The 17,149-nt window shown below is 60.6% G+C and overlaps 1 protein-coding gene across 6 annotated transcripts in view; it reads right to left on the reverse strand.

Moving 5' to 3' along the window:
* The window catches only part of TENT4A (terminal nucleotidyltransferase 4A), a 54,307-nt gene that overhangs the window by 19,015 nt on the left and 18,143 nt on the right, over positions 1 to 17,149 (reverse strand). For 3 of the 6 annotated variants that reach the window (XR_004952512.1, XM_036225629.1, XM_036225628.1), the window contains exons 2-13: positions 14,241 to 14,364; positions 13,334 to 13,380; positions 12,305 to 12,425; positions 10,492 to 10,599; positions 9,272 to 9,400; positions 6,775 to 6,988; positions 6,540 to 6,581; positions 4,700 to 4,826; positions 3,733 to 3,833; positions 2,912 to 3,084; positions 2,347 to 2,505; positions 1,108 to 1,263 (exon numbers count right to left, since the gene is read on the reverse strand). Coding sequence is in view for 5 of the 6 variants with exons in the window: in XM_036225629.1 (XP_036081522.1) it covers positions 1,108 to 1,263; positions 2,347 to 2,505; positions 2,912 to 3,084; positions 3,733 to 3,833; positions 4,700 to 4,826; positions 6,540 to 6,581; positions 6,775 to 6,988; positions 9,272 to 9,400; positions 10,492 to 10,599; positions 12,305 to 12,425; positions 13,334 to 13,380; positions 14,241 to 14,364 (1,501 nt within the window). In the remaining variant the exon portion in view is untranslated. The remainder of the gene's footprint in view (positions 1 to 1,107; positions 1,264 to 2,346; positions 2,506 to 2,911; positions 3,085 to 3,732; positions 3,834 to 4,699; positions 4,827 to 6,539; positions 6,582 to 6,774; positions 6,989 to 9,271; positions 9,401 to 10,491; positions 10,600 to 12,304; positions 12,426 to 13,333; positions 13,381 to 14,240; positions 14,365 to 17,149) is intronic. The other 3 variants (XM_016160986.2, XM_016160985.2, XM_016160983.2) reach the window with 1 other exon arrangement.

Genomic DNA, 17,149 nt, shown 5'->3' on the forward strand with positions numbered 1-17,149 from the left:
TAGAAACAAGAGGGCCCCTCTCATTTTCTTCCCCCCAACTTCAGGCACGACATTCGGGGAACAGGCGTGTGAGCCCACGCCTCAGCACGGCACCGCAAGCCACACGCAGCGGCCTGTGACCCTGCCGCCAAGCCCCCTGCGGGGCGGCCCGGGACCCGTGGCCGGCGTCAGGGAGGCTTCGCAGCGCCACGGGCCCAGAAGGGAGTTGGGAGGGAAAGTTAAAACGCAGGTCGCGAGGGCCGCTTCTCCCTGTTGCAAAGTTACAGCTTTGTTCTGACTATTTCTAAGAGGCCAGCATCGCACACCCGGTAATGTAATGAAAACTTCCTCGTGACAGAATGAATAAATCCAAGAGGAATGTACTAGGTCCAAATTTAATAAAAAATAATCAGGACTTAATGACGCAGGTGCGAAGAACCAAAGGTCAAGGGTCAAAACTCGGCTGGCAGAGTATGATCAGACGAGCAACGGAGGAACTGGCTGGGAGATGGGGGGGAGGCGCCGGGGGGCGTGGGCTCGGCCAGGACGTCGGCCTCGGATGCGGCGCCTGGACTCCGGCAGAAGATGCCGGCCAGAGGCCCTTTCGAACACCCAGGCACTTCAGGAGCCCGGAGACTCGACCACCCAAGAGCTTCTACTGTGTGGCGTCTGGACTGAGACCAGCCACAGGGACAGGGGCGCCCGGGGCCCTGAAAGCTGATGCCCCGCGGGCCCTGCGGCTCGCCTGCCCCCCCGCCCGGGGCGCCGTGCACCGAACGCTGGAGGAGTGCCCCTGCCGGCCCGCCGCGGACGGTGCCGCCTCGGCGCCGGTTCCTGAGACTGCTTCTTAAAAACCAAAGTTTTTTCAGCACACAATTTAACAGAAAAATGAAAACAAAATATTCATTTTGAGCCTTAATTCAAACTTTAGTTGTGTGCTAACAAGTTCAACAGAATAATTAAAACATTTGTGGAGGTGAATTAAAATATGTTAAATTTTGAAATAACTTAACACTTTTCAAGTTACGTCTGTTACAGGGAACAAGGCTCTGTGGCGGCCTGTCTGCTGTGGACGCGTCGAGCATGGCCATCATGGCCCGCTCCGCTGGGGGCCGGACGGACACGTACCTTGTGATACAGGTGAGGGCTGGAGAGCGGGCTGGGCGGCACGGCCGGGGAGGACAGGGGGTGCACGGCCTTCAGCACTGGAGGCCCCTCGACGCCGACCTGTCTGCAGGGCACGGGGGCCACCCCCAGGGCTGGCGGAGGCAGAGTGAGCCTGGTCTAGGGACAGAGCCACCAGAGACATCCATAAGGCTCAGATCTGAGTAACGTAGTTCATGTTAGACTATAACCTAATGAGATTTTGTTCTGGACTCAAGTCGTGAAATTTCAGTATCCTCTAAAGACCAAACGACAATTCAAAAAAGTTACACTCGTCAGAGTGACAGCTGGATCTCTGCAAAGACTGGCACATTCCAGCCCACGCGGGCCTGCGGCCTGAGGCACCCTGGTGAGGGGCCCTGAGGGGAGGCCAGGCCTGCCCACCCCTCCACAGTCCGGGCGGCTCCTGTTTCTGCCTCATGTCCTGCCGGGGCCCGGGGTGCCAGCGTGACCCCCTCTCCTCAGGCTGTCGGGAACCACACTGCTCACATCCTACAGTCACTTGCCCCGAAGACCTCTGGAGAGGACGGTGGCCCACCCTGCATGACGTGACCTACAACACCTGACGCTCTAATCATAACCGCACTGCAGAGACTGGCTCTGAAGTAAATTAATGTGACTTACACATATGCATGTTCAACTAATGAAGAAATACCAAATTGTCTCTGAAATTGTCTTTCAGACTTCTAATTTTGCCTAAATTCAAATGAAAATAGAAAGCATATTGTAATAGAAAAAGCTCTATAAATACTGCCTGATGAATAATGTGCAAAAAGGCAAAGTTTATGTTGAAACGAAACACTGAGAGTCTGAGAGGGACCAGGGGCCAGGGTGGTTCCCGCCGCGGGAAAGCCTCGGAGCCTCCGTCGCGCGACCCCAGGTCACGGCGCAGGCTGAGCATCCACGCGACTCGCAGGAAAACGGGCAGTTTGGACCCTGGTGAAAAGGTCACTTCAGTGCTCACGCCCCGGGCCCCCTCACTGCCAACGCTGCACTCCGTGGGCCCGGGTGACACGGTCTTCCGTAGAATGACAAGAATTAAATGTCATCCAATCTGCAATTTCTAACGAGACAGAAATGCACTTTCCAAAGATTCTTTAACCTCTTTTCCTAAGTTGAAAGGGTCGGCCACTCCTACGGCACAGTCACAGCTCCGGCGCGGCTCCCAAGGGGCCCCACAGGACGGGCACCAGGGCCACGTACCTGAGTGTTCGTGGTCATGACCAACGTCCTGGAAGCAGCGGACTGCGGTTTGCCGGCCGGCGCGGGCAAGGCGGCGGGCAGGCCGGCCAGCAGGGGCGTGGGCGCCTGCAGGCTGAACTGGTAGACGCCGGGCGCGGTGCAGGGTGGCGTGTCGGAATCCTGTGAGCAGAGAGCGGGGAGGGGTGACCCCAGTCACGAAAGCCAGGCCTGCAGCGTGCACGCGGCCCGGGGCCGCGAGACCGCCAACCGCCGCCGTCGCCCCGAGGCCCGCACCGGCCCGCACGCCCCCCGCCACGTCCCTGAACAGGAAGCCAGAGGAAACGCAGACGGGGGCCGGACAGGCCGCTTTCCAGAACCTACTCGAGACGCGCACCGCCATCGCACCGCCAGCGGCACTGCCGCCGAGGGGCCGCGGGCCGATCACGCCGGGGTCCCCACCCGTCGCCCGAGGCGCCCGGCAGAGGGCGGCCGCCTGGCACAGACCGGGGGCGGCCTCTCGCTCACACGCGGAGAGAGGGATGAAAACGGAGGGGTCGCGACCCTGCCGCCCGGCACACACACTCACGATGTCGCTCCCGGACAGCGAGGACACGGAGGACGCGGACGAGCCCGAGGACAGCAGCTGGGGGCTGGGCAGGGACAGGGGCAGGCGGGGGCCGCAGGGCGGCTCCGGGTCTCGGCGCGGGTGCTGCTCCCCGTCGCACGCGCTCCCTCGCTCTTTGACCTTCACTCTGCTGTCTGTGGACGAAACACGCAGCGGGGTCAGGCACCTCCTAGGAGCGCAGACGTGCGAGGCCCCTGGGACAGCCACGGGCGTGACCGAGCCCCGAAATATCGCTAAGACCGACACACTGAACGTCTAATCTTATTTCATTGTAATTAATTTTAAAATTACACGCTTCCATTATTAGAAAATGCTAAAGCACATCTGCAACAAATATCTGCGCACGTAAATAGTTTGCAACCGTACATTTTATGAAATTGAAATACAGATCGTTATTTCTGGTGAAAATCAGCATCCTGACTGTGACGTGCTGTAAGTATAAACATACACTGGATTTCAAAGTCCAGAGAAGGCTGCGAAACATCGCGATGATTTTTACAGCGATTATACCTTCAAATGTTAATACTTTGAACACTAAATAAATCACATTAAAATCAATGTCACCTGTTTCTCTTCACATTTACCAGAAACTTTAAAAGTCCACGTGTGGCACGTGTGACATTTTTACTAGTCTGCGCTGGCCTGAATCTCAATGGTTTAAATTAAACTTCTATAGAAAACGAGGTATCTTTTGTAGCCTGAACCGTTTTCCACGAAGGGACACGGAGGTCCCCCCGGCACGGTCAGCAGGGAGGGGCAGCCCGCCCGGATCCACCGCTCACCCAAGTCCGGTGCCGGGGGGGCCTTGCCGCCCCATTTCTCCTTGATCCACCTCCGGTAGTCGATCACTTCCTGAGTTACCTTGACGATTCTTCCTAGAGTACTGCAAGAGGGTGACAAGGGAGGTCAGGGGGGCACAATGGGGCGCGACGCCCGTGACCCCCGCCCAGCAGCTGCTGCACGCGGCCCTCGACTGGCCGCTCTGCTGAGTGAAGCCGTCGGAGCCCACGGAGGGCGGGTCCCCTGCTGCAGACACCCCTCACCGGCGCCAACCTATGCAAGACCGTCTAAGCCCGGCGCCGACACAGGGAGGCGTGCCCGGCCCCGCCCCACGGCCAGGAGGGCACGACCACGCTTCCCACTGCCGGGCGAGCAGACAGACACACGCGGCCCCCACACGGGGCCCAGGCACGCGGGCCGCACGCCCGCAGGGCCCCGCACAGCCGGCGCCGGCCCAGACCCGCTTCCTCCAGAGCCCGCCCGAGGAGCAGAGCCACCGGCGCCGTCTCGGCCACTCCCTGTGGAGCCACCTACGCCCCCTTCCGCTGCCCCGTCTCGCCTCCCGCCCTCGGGCCCTGAACCCCACCCCAACCCCACGGCAGCGTAACCCGGGCTCGGAAATGTTTCCCCTGCCAGCAAAGTGTACCCTGCAGACGTGTGACTGAGGGGCCCGGGCCCGAGAGCAGGCGCGGGGCCTGCGGGCGCAGACGCTGCCCACGCGCCGGGAGGGCCGCCCGAAGCAACAGGGCTCTGAGCGTCGAAAGGCAGAAGTCGCCTCCCCAAAACACTCCGGGAAACACATCAACTCCTCAGGTGAGACGCTTTCAACTCGTGACCCTGGGTGAACGAGGCACGGCCCTCCCGAGCTCCCGAGCGGCCTTCCTCTGCGCGTGCGAGGCCGGGCGCCAGCTTCGCAGAGGTCGGTGCCCCTGCAGCCCAGGGCCCCGCAGGGCGACGCCGACCTGTTACCTTTCCGAGTCTCTGTTTGGATAGGATCTCGCAAGGGGCGACACGGCGTGGCTGAGCACGATGTAGGCGTAGTCGAACACCTGCTTCACCTGCATGGCCCCGTAGGAGCTTCGGCCGACGTCATTTCCTGAAACAGAAAGGCAGCTGAAACTCCACCGAACACCTGAGCCATCGTCCGCAGGCTTCTGATCTCCTGCAAGTCGTTCCGAAGCGGGCCCTCGCCAGACACGCCCAGAGCCCGCCGGCAGGGCCGAGCGGGCCCCTGCAAACACGCCGGAGCTCACCGCCGCGCCCTCCGCCCGACATTCACGGCCGAGGGCCCGACCCGCAGCGTAAGGCCGCGTCTCCCTCCAGAAAGCGACGTCACTCACGGACGGAGTGACAGTCCATGAAGGAGTCGCGTACTTCCCCAGGTGGCAAAAAGCACAGAGCGGCAACCTGGATCGGACGGGAGCCCGGGCCTGAGCGCCAGGTGTCGAGAAGCGGACAGGTAGCAAATGAAGCCGCCATGAAGCCACCCAACGAGCTACGGTCAAGGAGCCTAACTTTGTAAGAACAGAACCATTTCGATTTTTAATTTACATGAAATTTGTTCTTTACAATTCAAGAAAGTAAGGATTTTTTTTAGGAGATGTAGTCTAAGTGTTGGAATTCTACCTTTTCCAGATTTAATAACATAACCCAGGGACGGTGTAGGTTTCGCTTGCTGAGCACGTTTCGGCAAACACTGAGGATGGGGGTGACGTCTCGGTGTAAGTGACGCCGTGCTCCGGGGAGCCGGCGCTGAAGAGCCGCGGCGCAGACCACGAGGCGCGCCCACGGCCGCGGAGGAGGTGCTCTCCGGGGAGTGTTAAGAAGTAAACGTCACACCCCGGAGGCCACAGAACAAAACAGAAATCACTAAATTTGAGGATATTAAAATACACGTATATATAGGACCTGAACAATAAAAAACACCAAACCCAAATGTGAACGACAGTGACAGCATCCATAACGCGACCGGGCCCTGACAGGGGGCGTCGGGGACGCTCGGCAGGCTCGTGGACAACGCACGTGAACCCGCACGGAGACACGAAGGGGCAGCCTGGAGCCGACGCCGCCACCCCGTTTCTGTCACCCGTCCGCCACTGACCTCATCACCAAGCGCCGCGGCTCCCCTACTAGATGCTCAGTGACCGTTTGTGGAACAGATAACCTCACTAATATTAAAGAAATGTAAGTTAAACGAAAATTTACATTGCACGGTTTTATCAGATTGACAAAGACTTAAAAGACTGGGGACAGGCGCACCCTTAAACGCGCAAACGGCAACGAAACGGGACAAGCGGACACCGGCCCGGGGCTCTTCGAGGCGGCGATCCTCGCACCGCAACGGCCTCGCACGCAGGGCGGGGTCTCGGGCGCGGGGTCTTGGGCGCGGGGTCTCAGGTGCTCGGGCGCGGGGTCTCGGGTGCGGGGTCTCGGGTGCGGGGTCTCAGGTGCTCGGGCGCGGGGTCTCGGGCGCGGGGTCTCGGGCGCGGGGTCTTGCGCGCGGGGTCTTGGGCACGGGGTCTCAGGTGCTCGGGCGCGGGGTCTCGGGTGCTCGGGCGCGGGGTCTCGGGCGCGGGGTCTCGCGTGCATTAAGTAAAACGAACGAGGCGCGACCCTGCATCACCGGTGCCACTACTCAAGCAACAGCGGCACGTCCGCGTGAAAGGCACGCGGCAAAGTCACCCCCGGGGCGGAGAGACGGCGGCTCACGCGGCTCCTCCGCGCTGCACGCGTCTGAGGCTCGGACGCTTCATGATGCACAGTTAACGTTTTTATAATCAGGAAAAAAATCAGCTTTTTAAATGCTCACCTTCTACATGTTTCTGATTGCAGAACGTAAACAAAATTGCAACTTCACGAGAAGTAATCAGAAGCGGTAAACACGTTATTAACTCCGTCAGGACAGTGGGGACCTGCATCCGACCCAACGAACCGAACGCCCTTGGCCTGCGGGGTCCGAGGACAGCCCCCCCGAGCACAGCCCCCCGCCCGGGCCCGCCACGGATGGCCGCGCCGCTGCGGCCCGCGCCGGGCAACGCCCTTACCCGGCAGCAGGGGGTCCTCAATGCACAGCATGGACGGTCTATACCCGCTGGTCATGGCTTTCATGATCTCTTCTTTGGCAATATAGGCACCTCCTTCTTTAATCCTAATACCAGTTTTCAAGTAATTAAAATTTCTTCCATAGAGTTCAAAAAATTCTACGAGAAGCATTCCAAGGTTTTCATCAGCTCTCCGGGCATCGATTCTCGGATGCAACTGTAAAAGCAACACACCCACAGTCCCCGTGAATCCGAGGCGTTTCGGGGAAGGCCGCGTGTGGGCAAGGCCGCTGGCCAGAGCCTCCGCAAGGACCCGCCCAGGTGCTCGCCCACCTGCCGGTGTCGGCCACGCGGGCAGCGGCGGGGAACCCACGGACAGGTCCCGAGAGCCCCGCTCAACCAAGACCTTTCGAGTAACAATGAAACGTAACCTGACTTTGGAATTGGTAATCCCGCACAGCGGCCGCCTACAGACACAGACGGCTGGTCAACCACAAGTCCCCCAGTACTGATAAACACGTGGGCCACACTCTGCCCGATCTGGGGTCCTCTAGATGGTGGATGTAATTTTACAGATTCCAATCTTCATTCCATTACTCCAAAATGCAGCCAGCAGGGGGCAGCATTACACTGAAGAGTATCATGGAAAACCAAACGAGAAAGGATTTTAACTGTAGAATCAGTATCACTGCATAAGGTTCACAGCCAGCTTCCACCCCGGCTTGTCCTCAGGTCACTGTCAGCCCCGGGTCAGAACCGCGGGCTTCCTCTGAACCTAGGTCGCTGTCTCCCGACACCCTCCCGCAGCGCCGACTTCAGAGACGCACAGACCCCGAGCAGCACGGACTCCAGCTGCCGGTCGGCTCTTCACGTGTAAATAAAGACGAACTTGTTGAAAGTTCCGTGTGTCAGTCTTGCTGGCCACGCCGCAGGCACTCATGGGGCACCACCGGACAGCGCTGAGCACGAGCGCAGCACCCTCGCCTGCCCGACCTCGCTCCCCGCCTTCTTCCTTGCCTCCTGGACAAACTCGCACGCCTGGGCGCTCCCAAGACGAGGCTGGGCCTTCCTGCCTCATTTAGCCACCAATGGACTCATGCTACGTAATCACAGCTCTGAGGCAAGATGGGTGAGGCCCTCAGGGGCATGGAGGTGACAAGGCCACCCCACCCACGCTGGGCGAAGCCCTCAGTGGGGTCCCAGGCGCCCTGTGAGGAGCCCAGGGGTGAGTGGGCAGGAGGCACTGAGCCCAGGGTGGTGAGCGAGGAGTCATCACCGCCACAGGCTGCGGCAGCTCGCATCAGGGGCGCGCGAGGAGGTGCGCTGAGGGGAGGAGGTGGTGTGTCCTTCAAAATCGCGTGTTCGGCATGGCCCCGAGGACAGCGTCGGGGAGACGGAAGCGGAGGACCAGGCCCTGGGACTAAACTAAGAAGACGCGTGGAGCTACACGTCGCCGTTTTCCGGCACTGCAGAGATGGCCAAGAAGCCATTCGATCAAACGCACTGCGACCAGCGGCTTCGCTCTCGATAGGGTTCACGATAACCAGAAAATGGCCAAATGCTGGACATAAAACCCCCACTAATCACCAGCTCGAATAAAAAATTAATAATAAACATGGAGGAAGTATTGTGTAGCTACATTACACAGGCAACATTTTGTAGAGATAGAACTGTTTAAGGAAACATAAATGACACAATGTTTCCGTTAACTTAGAGCAGAGAGGTCTCTAAACCCCGGTCCAGCTGACGTACAGGTCCGTGGCCGGTTAGGAACCGAGCCGCACAGCAGGAGGTGAGCAGCAGCCAAGTGAGCGAAGCTCCACCTGTATCCGCAGCCGCTCCCCAGGGCCAGCATCACCGCCTCAGCTCCACCTCAGACCCTCGGGCATCAGATTCTCGCAGGAGCACCGGTCCCTGGTGCCAGAAGGGTTGGGGACCGCTGGCTTAGAACCTATTTTACGTGTTTGAAACGCATGAGTAAAGTTTTATCAGAACATCACAGCGTTTACCACTTAGGTTTCCTACTGACAGACTTTCTCCACGGTACTCGACAAGGTAAGGGCAATATACAATTCAGGACGAAATAACGTTTTGTCAGTCTGAAAAGGTTCTTTTCAGTATTTTTTACTACGTATGGTACCAAACTTTTTCTGAGACAGGTTTGTCAGTAATCACAGTTGAGCACCAGAAAGAATAACTTCCATGAAGGAGTGAAGACTTCCTGAAGGTAAAGGCGTCCCTTCCTTGAGTGCAGAGCAGCAGACCTGACCGACAGAACCAGGTAAGCCCTCCCTCCTCGGCGGTGTGCCAGCTACGAAAAGAGCCGCGCAGGAACGACAGAGAAGAAGTATTAATCGAAATGGGGCTTGGTCACGGACATCAGAAGGCATCCCCACCGACCCAGAAGCGACGTGGAGGGAGCGGGCGGTGGCCAGAGCCGCGGAGGCCCTGGCCGGGACGGCGGGTCGCTGCGCATGCGCGTCTCGGGGGGGGCACCCACCTGCAGAAAGCTGATGGCCATTAAAATGAGGCTGTACGAGCTGATTCCACCAGTAAAAACCTCGTTGAGGTCCCTCTGCAGGAGGAACTGCTTCAACACTAAAATCAGGTAAGGCAGCAGCGAATACTTCTGCGAATTCCGAGAGAGAAACGCACACGGGTCAGTCCCGGTGCCCCCGGCGGCGTCACCGGCACACTTCCCACGGCACGGGGACGCTTCCCCCGCCCGCCCGCCCGCAGACAGCCCGAGGCCAACCGCCCTCGACTGCAGGGGCCTGGGAATGAATTACGGCTGCTGAAGACCTCCGGGGGAGACCCTCCCCGGCCTGCACTGAGCAGGGTGAGGGGGGACCCTGCCCCTAGGACAGAGGAGCTGGGGGGAACCAGTGTGTTTCTTCGAATGCTTCCCGTGGCCGGCTGCGCGCCAGGCGCAGGGCGGTGCGGGCGGAGGGGGGTGCGGCCGTGGGCGGGCAACGTCCGGGACCAGGCAGGGGCCGCCCACACTCAGAGGCAATGGGGGGGGGGCGGGGTCATGAGGCAGGGGGGGAACCTCCGCAGGACGCGTGCACAGCCCTCGGGGAGAGCTGGGGGAAGGCGACCAGGACGTGCAGAGGCCAGAGGGGTGGGGTACAGCGGACGCTTCTGTCGTTTTCCCGTCTGGTGGGGGAAGTGAACTTTTGACAAGACGTGATGCAGAGAGGAAAGGGAACCGGAGGGGAGTGAGCGGGGCCTCGGCCGGGGACTCCGCCGCGCCCGCCGCGACAGGAGGGGAAGGCCGCCGCGGAACCGGACCCAGAACCTGGTCAGGGTCCAAAATCGGCCCACTCGATAAACAAGCCTGCTCCGCCACCCCTGGGCGTGCGAGCCGGGCAGGACACCTGAGGCTCACAGGGTCGCGAGCGCCTCCTGGCGGGCCCCGGGGCTGACTCGCAAGCGGGCGCACCGAGCGGCACAGTCACGTCGTACTAACTGGAAAGAGCATTCGACGAAGCTCTCGGAAACAATGCGCCACTTTATGAACTGCTCAGCCAAGGAAAGTGAATGTGAAAAACAGCTATGTAATTTCAAAGCTTCTCTAGAAATAACACTGTAGGGCAAGTAACCTAACTCTGCGGTCTCTGTTATCAGAGACAATCGTTCAAAGGTCTCGACACTTCGGAGAGCAGTGGTCCCCAGCACGAGGCCCTCACTTCCACTGTGCTAACTCGCGGAGGGCAGCACCTTCATATAATTCTTGATGAACTCCGCTGCCCGGACACCAGTCTCCATGTTGAAGCTGATGTCAACTTTAACTTCAGTCTCCTGGTCTGTGAGTTTTATTATTGGTACCTGCAAAGATTTAATTTGAAAAATTATGCTTTAGTATACAACATTCTCCACAGTCAGGCATCAAAACGTTTCCCAAGTTTTGCAGAGAAGTTTTCAAAAATTATTCACAAAAGGGGCTCAGAGAACATGAGCCCAAGATTCTAAGGAGAAGACAAGGGGCTTCGCCAGCGTTAACCTCATGAGTCTCTAGAACCCAAGACGGCTCCCTGCCCAGCCCCGCACACCTCTGCCCGGCCCTGCTGGCCGGACTCAGCGCCTCCCAGTGACAGAGCACCGGCCACAGCCCCCATCTGCCTCTGCCACGGGATGGGGGCAAAGGGGCGCGGGTGCCTGAGGGAAGAGGAAGAGGGGCGGAAGGCCCAGACTCGGCAGGCGTGCCGCCGCCGGCCCAGCGAGGAGCGCCGCTGAGCCCCCCGCCACCGGGGCCTGGCGACGGGGAGAACTCCCGGTCCCCGAGTCTGTTTGCTAGAACGTCTGAGAACAGTCGAAGTAGCTGCGAAGCCACTTCCGAAACCGTATCTCAGATCGACGTCATTTCTCCAAACGATTCTACTTAGGGATTTCATTCTTCGAGACAAACAAAAAAATTTATTTCTCTAAAATCAAATAAAAGGCTATTTTGGAAATACTCTTATCGGCAAAAACTGTCACCAAAACAACTCAAAACCTGTCTCACAAAAAGCTGCCAAGCAACCATTCAGATAGCCTCTGCCCCCACCCAAATTATGCTCCTCAGAAAGAAAAGGCAATTGTTTTTTACTTCAGCCTCTAAAATACTGTTCCCTTCACCAAAACGACCAGCGTCTAATTAAGGTTTAAAACGACTAGACGTCAGCACAGGGACAGGCTCCTCAGCGCACAACCGGACCGAAAACGCTCGCCTGCGGCCACTGCCGAGGGTCCACGCGGAGCGGACCCCACTCAGGCGGCGGAGGAAAAGGCGTGGCCGCTGGACCCACCTGGGCTAATCACCTGACTTCCCTGGGCCTCGCTCTCCTCACCTGTGAAAGGTGGACAGTAACGGCGTCTGCCAACGAGAGGCTGGGAGGGCGCACACGAGGCCCGGAGCGGTTTAACCGCAGCCGGACCAGAGCGTGGACGCGGGTGCGCGAACTCCCCGCGCACGAGCGGGGGGCAGTGCCCGTCCTGACTTCTGACCGTCTTCCTAAAACTAAAAGGATTTAGTACAGCTTTGTACAGGCCGAAACACCGATTAGAAAGTGTCGGCCTGCACGACAGGCGAGCTAAGAGCTCTCGCGCAACAGGCGCGACACTTCCTGTTCCCGCGCTGCTTCTGACACTGGACTTAGAGGAACCGCGGCGAGTGCGCGTCAAACCGAACCACCTTCCGACTCCTCCCCAAGGTGAGAAGCTTCCCGAGTGTCTGGTTTCTGACAATGACCGGACAGGCGCGTTCTTTCTGAAGTGTAACGAGGCGAGTGGTCATCTCTTCCCGTGCTGTAAGCATCGGTTACACGCCCCAGCAAGGGCGGCACCTGAGCGTGCCATTTCCGACACGGACACCCTTCCTCACCTCCCCCCTGCACTGCGGGGCCGAGGGCCGCTGGCGGCCTGGACCGCTGCCTGGCGCTCCGGCGGTCGCACGCATGCCCCCGGCTGGCCGCCCGCCTACCACAGCAGCGTGGACACGCGCCGACGCGGGAGCCGCAGCGGGCCGGCCCGCGGGCGGGGGGCGCGCACTTACGGTGGCTTTGTCCAGGACTTTGATGGAGCCCGGCTCGGCCACGTTGTGCTTCCGCAGGGCCTGCTCCAGCAGCTGGAGAGGAGGACGCTCCCATTTCCCAAAGACCACTAAGTCGATGTCACTGGGCAAGAGAAAAGTGACCGTGAACCGCTGCTCGCCTCGCTACGCAGACCTGCGGGCATCTGGGGGGACCGGTGCCCCAGCGCCCACGCCTGGCCCTCCTGCAGGGGCCAGACACACCCCCATGAAGCCCGGCCCTCCCGGGGAGAGAGAGCGCAGCTCGCGAAGCATCTGCCGCACGAGGATGGCGAGCAGAAAAGCTCCCAGCCTCCCTGGGCGATGAGGGACCGAAGTGACCGGGCCTGCCCCCTGGGGCTTCCGGGTCCTCGCTTCCATGCTGCCTGCACCAGGTCACCCTTGCTGACCCTGGACTCCCCATCGCCTCGAACCCCACGGCCCTGCCAACTCCAAATCCTGAGATTACAGCCTCATTAGTGTCCAAAAGCTAACAGTGGGTGAAGAGAAAATAATCTTTTAATGAAACAATACACGTAAAATTTATTTGGACACTAAGAGTCTTTGTTGAGGAAACGCTGCAGGATGCACACTTGTCTGACATTTTTCTATAAAACAAAAATCCTTACAAAATAACGTTTAATTAGAATTTTGCTCGAATCTTCATTGAAATGTAAGATGGAGTGTTCGAAACCATTTCCAAAAATACTGGGACACTTTCTACTGCATGCTCTTCCCCTGGCCCCCTCAATCGCCTCTGTGCTTAGAGGCCAGCGTTTCTGTCATCCATCAAACCAAGTGCAAGAGGAAAATACCAAGCAATCGATTACCACCGCGGTAAACTACACTTTATTTCCTGCAATTTCCCCTCCGTGACCCAGAGTCTCTCCCTTTAGTCCGAACTTCTAGCCTTAGATCTGAACACGAGGGACCTACCGTTAGCCCTCAACACAGCCACGCACGCATTGCCCGGCCCTCCCCCGGGACAACCCTAAACGCAACCCCTACACTCACCTGGTTGGAAGGTAGAGACCAGTACTAAAGCTGCCAAATATCTGCACCTGAAAGAGAGAACGACTGTCAGTAGGGGCGGCACCGCAGGCCGCGGCCCTCCGGCCTCACGACGGGCCTCGCGCCGACTCCGGGCGAAATTACAACTGCCCCGCACATGGGGGGGCGGGCGCCAAACACAATTCAACGACGTCCCTGTCCCCCCAAAATATTTAAACTCAGCATTGAGAGATGAAGCAATCACTGGCCTTGCCCACACCTGCTGAAATCTGAACACATCAAGGCCTGATTCAGACCCCAGGACAAGCTCCAGCCCCACAGCTAGGGCGCAGAGCTGGGGCGCTGCTCAGGGCCCCGCAGCTTAAAGCCAGGGACGCCAGGTGCCACTTCCAAAGAGGACGGTCAGGCTGCTGCCCGGCCCGCTGAGCGCACACGCGCCCGTCAGCGGCCCAGCTCCTCTCCATCACCGTCCCGGCCACCGGCAGGAAAGGCCAACTGACTAGGAGGGAAGCCCATGGCCAGCTGTCATTCCGTGACCAAAGGACAGGGCCAGTGCGGCCTGCGCCACGCACTGCAAGTGCCCATGGCCCTGACCTCAGCGGACACTGTGAAGTGGTGAGTGAGGAAACACTTTCAAGCCTCACAGAAATGAACTTGCGCTATGATGAGCGGTGGGGAAGGGGTGATCCAGCTAGCCTCGGGGTGAATTTAAAACACGGAAATCATCGGGCGTTCCAAACGCGCCCCCCAGGCCCGCGGGCCTCAGGCCGGCGCAGCCGGGCCCACCTGCGGGGCGCCTGCGACACTCGCCCTGCCCCGGGTGCGTTCCCGACGCGCTCGCAGGCGACGGCTGCTGCCGGCCGGGGCGCCCACGTCTACGCGCGGCGACACAGGACAAGGCGATACGCACGTCGGCCGCGGGCCAGAGGTCCTTGACCACCGTCTCGATCCGTTCCACCACCTCTCTCCTCATGGCCGCTTCTTCGGGACAAGGGGACATGAAGTTGTAAAAGTCAATGATTTCCTCATGGAGTCTAGTGGACAAAGAGAAAGCACACGGGAGTCACAATGAGGCTTCGCCACGCTCCTCACGGCTCTTGGAGCGGCGACCTGCGGTGCGTGTCTGGCCGCCTGTGACCCCGCAGCAGGGAACGAGGCGAAATGCGCAGCCCGGCGGTCCGACTCCGCGGGGCGGTCTACACCGCAGACGGGCACGGAACGCCCCCCGGGCGCTGCGAGACTCGTCCGAAAGCGAGCCCCATCCCCGGAGACGGAAGGCGATGCCCGCTGGGCGGTGCGGCGGGGTGAAACGGCCACCCCAGCTCCGACGTGCTCCGAGTCCCGGCACTGGAGCGTGCACGGGTCTGACAGGTCACAGCGAGGGGAGGGGCCTGCGTGGCAAGAAGCCGCGCGACCTCGGGAAGCCCGACGGGCCAGCGGCAGCAGCCGGGGTCTGCCCGCCGCTGCCGGATCCAGTGCGCAGTGCCTCCCAACCCCGCCACACAGACACGCTGTCCCTGGAGGCAGAGAAGCCCCGCTGAGTTCAGCACGCAAGCACTCCCTCTGCGACCAGGTCAGCAGCCGAATGCCCGCAGTGGGAGTCGGTACGGCCCCCTCGTCCTTCCTAACGGCCTCCGGGGGAGAGGAGCGAGCCCCAAATGCGGCCTCACCCCTCTGCCTCCAAAGTCACTTCCACCACCGTCAGCCCATGGGCGACAAAGCCAGTCCTGGCTGGGGAGCAGCCGGTCGCGGAGCTGCACGTCAGGGCCAGAGAGACCCGCAGACCCTCCGGAGGCAGGGGGACAGCAGGACGGTCGTCCTCCGCTACGTGCAGGGATGGACTAAAGGGCCCGGGCAGAGTGGGGGCCGGGGGGGGGAGCCAGACGACTGGACCCCAGGAATCGCGGCGGATCACTCCGCCTGCTTCCATTCCGAGCTTGTTTAGAAGCAACTAAAGGCAAAATAAAATTAGCTCAGTGATAAAACTGTAGTAATAACGTTAGCCCAATAGCAAACAGTCCACACAAGAGCAGGAAATGCTTCCTAAGAGGGCCTGTCAGGGTCGCGTTACCAAGGTGCCCGTTAGGTGCTACTGCCCTCCGCGCTACCTCGCAGGGGCACCTGTTCGAGGCTGACCTCGACTCCCTCAGCACAAGCGCTGCCTCCCCCGCCCCGAAATCCAGCCGGGGCGGCCCCAACGGGCGTGGCCGGTCTGAGGCGACTGCCAGCACACGGGAGGCCCCTGACAGGAGGCGAGCCCTCAACGCCCCGTTCGCGGTGCACCCGCCTCGCCAGTTAGGCCCTCGCCGGAAGCTAACTCTGTCCGCCAGGTTCAATTAAAAGAAAAAAGAGAAAAGAAACCCTCACCCCCAGCACGCTGCCGACGCGGCCAGCCAGGGTCCAGTTTTCAACAAACATGAAAAGGTTTTACGTCGTGCAACAGCAGAGTGCAGCGAGCTTCCGAGCCATGGCGGGCCCGGCCCGGCCGGTGCGACACCGCCAGCCTTCTCACGGTCCCCTGAGTGGCTCGTGCCGTGCGGGTGGCCCGGCACCCCGCCCCTCGCGTTTGAGGAGAGACTGACGACGGGGTGGCAGGGCGCCCGCGTCCCCAGCGCGGGAAGGGGCGCCACGTGGACACCTGGAAGGCGCGCTGGCAACACACCTGCTCAGTGTGCGTTAACCTGGATCGCCCAGCGAGCGGCGGCCCGAGAACCGTCGCACGGGGGCCTGCGGCTTCGGCTGCCGGGACAGAAGGGACGCCGCTGGCCCCTCCGTGAGGCCCGCAGGGGCCCCTGCGGCTCCGGGACCACCCAAGGCCGGCGTCACTCTGGGGCAGGACGCGCCCCCGGACCTGGCAGGCGCAGGACGGTCCGACAGCCTTCGCGACCTCTGGCCAGACTTGCAGAGCCGCCGCACCCCCTCCCCTGCTGGGGCTCCTCGTGGAACCCGCGAAGGACAGCGGGAGCACCGAGGGCCCGGTGAGGGCCGCCGAGGGCCGGGGGTCGGGCAGGGAGCGGGGACCGCGGTCCGGCCCAGAAGGAACGGCGCGGTCGGAGCAGCTCCACGGCAGCCGCGGGACGGGCGAGGCCGTGCCCTGCCCTCCCCACCCTCCGCCCCGCGCTCGCACGCCCGGCCGGCGGTGACGGGCCGGCGTCTGTCTGCCCGGGGAAGGGGCCCACTGACCTCCAGGAGAGCGGCCCACGTCCCGAGAAACAGTGTTTCCCCCAGAGCGGCTGACGTGCTTAGCTGCACCCACTTACACGGCCCACGGCTCTCTCAGAAACGCGGACAGTGCTGAACGGAATGCTCCGGGCGACGCCATCCGACACTGGCCTCCCACGTCGCTCTCCCCACCTCGAGGGGCTGCGTGCTCCGGCTGTGACGACGTACCCTCCCGCCGGGTGCCACGGGCCCCATGCCCAGCCGCCCGCCTCGCACGCCGCACGGGTCGCTTTGTTCCTCTGCTATGTCCAGCGCTCACACAGCCACGTGCTCCACGCTCCCGAGAGATTCGCAGGGTCAAGTTCATAAAGAGCTGTGGCCATTTCCCCTCAAAACGAAAATGAAGTTTCACTCTTCTCACCTGTCAAAACCTCCAAGCAATTCCACAGCTGACGAGGTGTCTACGTAAAACCACACCGAGTCTCCTTAACCACAGACGATTCAGTCACCGTCGCCGACCAGAGCTCGGTGTCAGCCCACCACCATTCAGCTCCACAAGGAGATGTCTAGGCTGGGACCATCACAGGAAAATTCCTCACGGGACTCACAGAGCTGGTGTCTCTGACCCAGCAGGAAACTGCGCCTCATCCGTCAGGA

This window comes from Rousettus aegyptiacus, unplaced genomic scaffold (assembly GCF_014176215.1).
Source record: "Rousettus aegyptiacus isolate mRouAeg1 unplaced genomic scaffold, mRouAeg1.p scaffold_m13_p_8, whole genome shotgun sequence".
Lineage (NCBI taxonomy): Eukaryota > Metazoa > Chordata > Mammalia > Chiroptera > Pteropodidae > Rousettus > Rousettus aegyptiacus.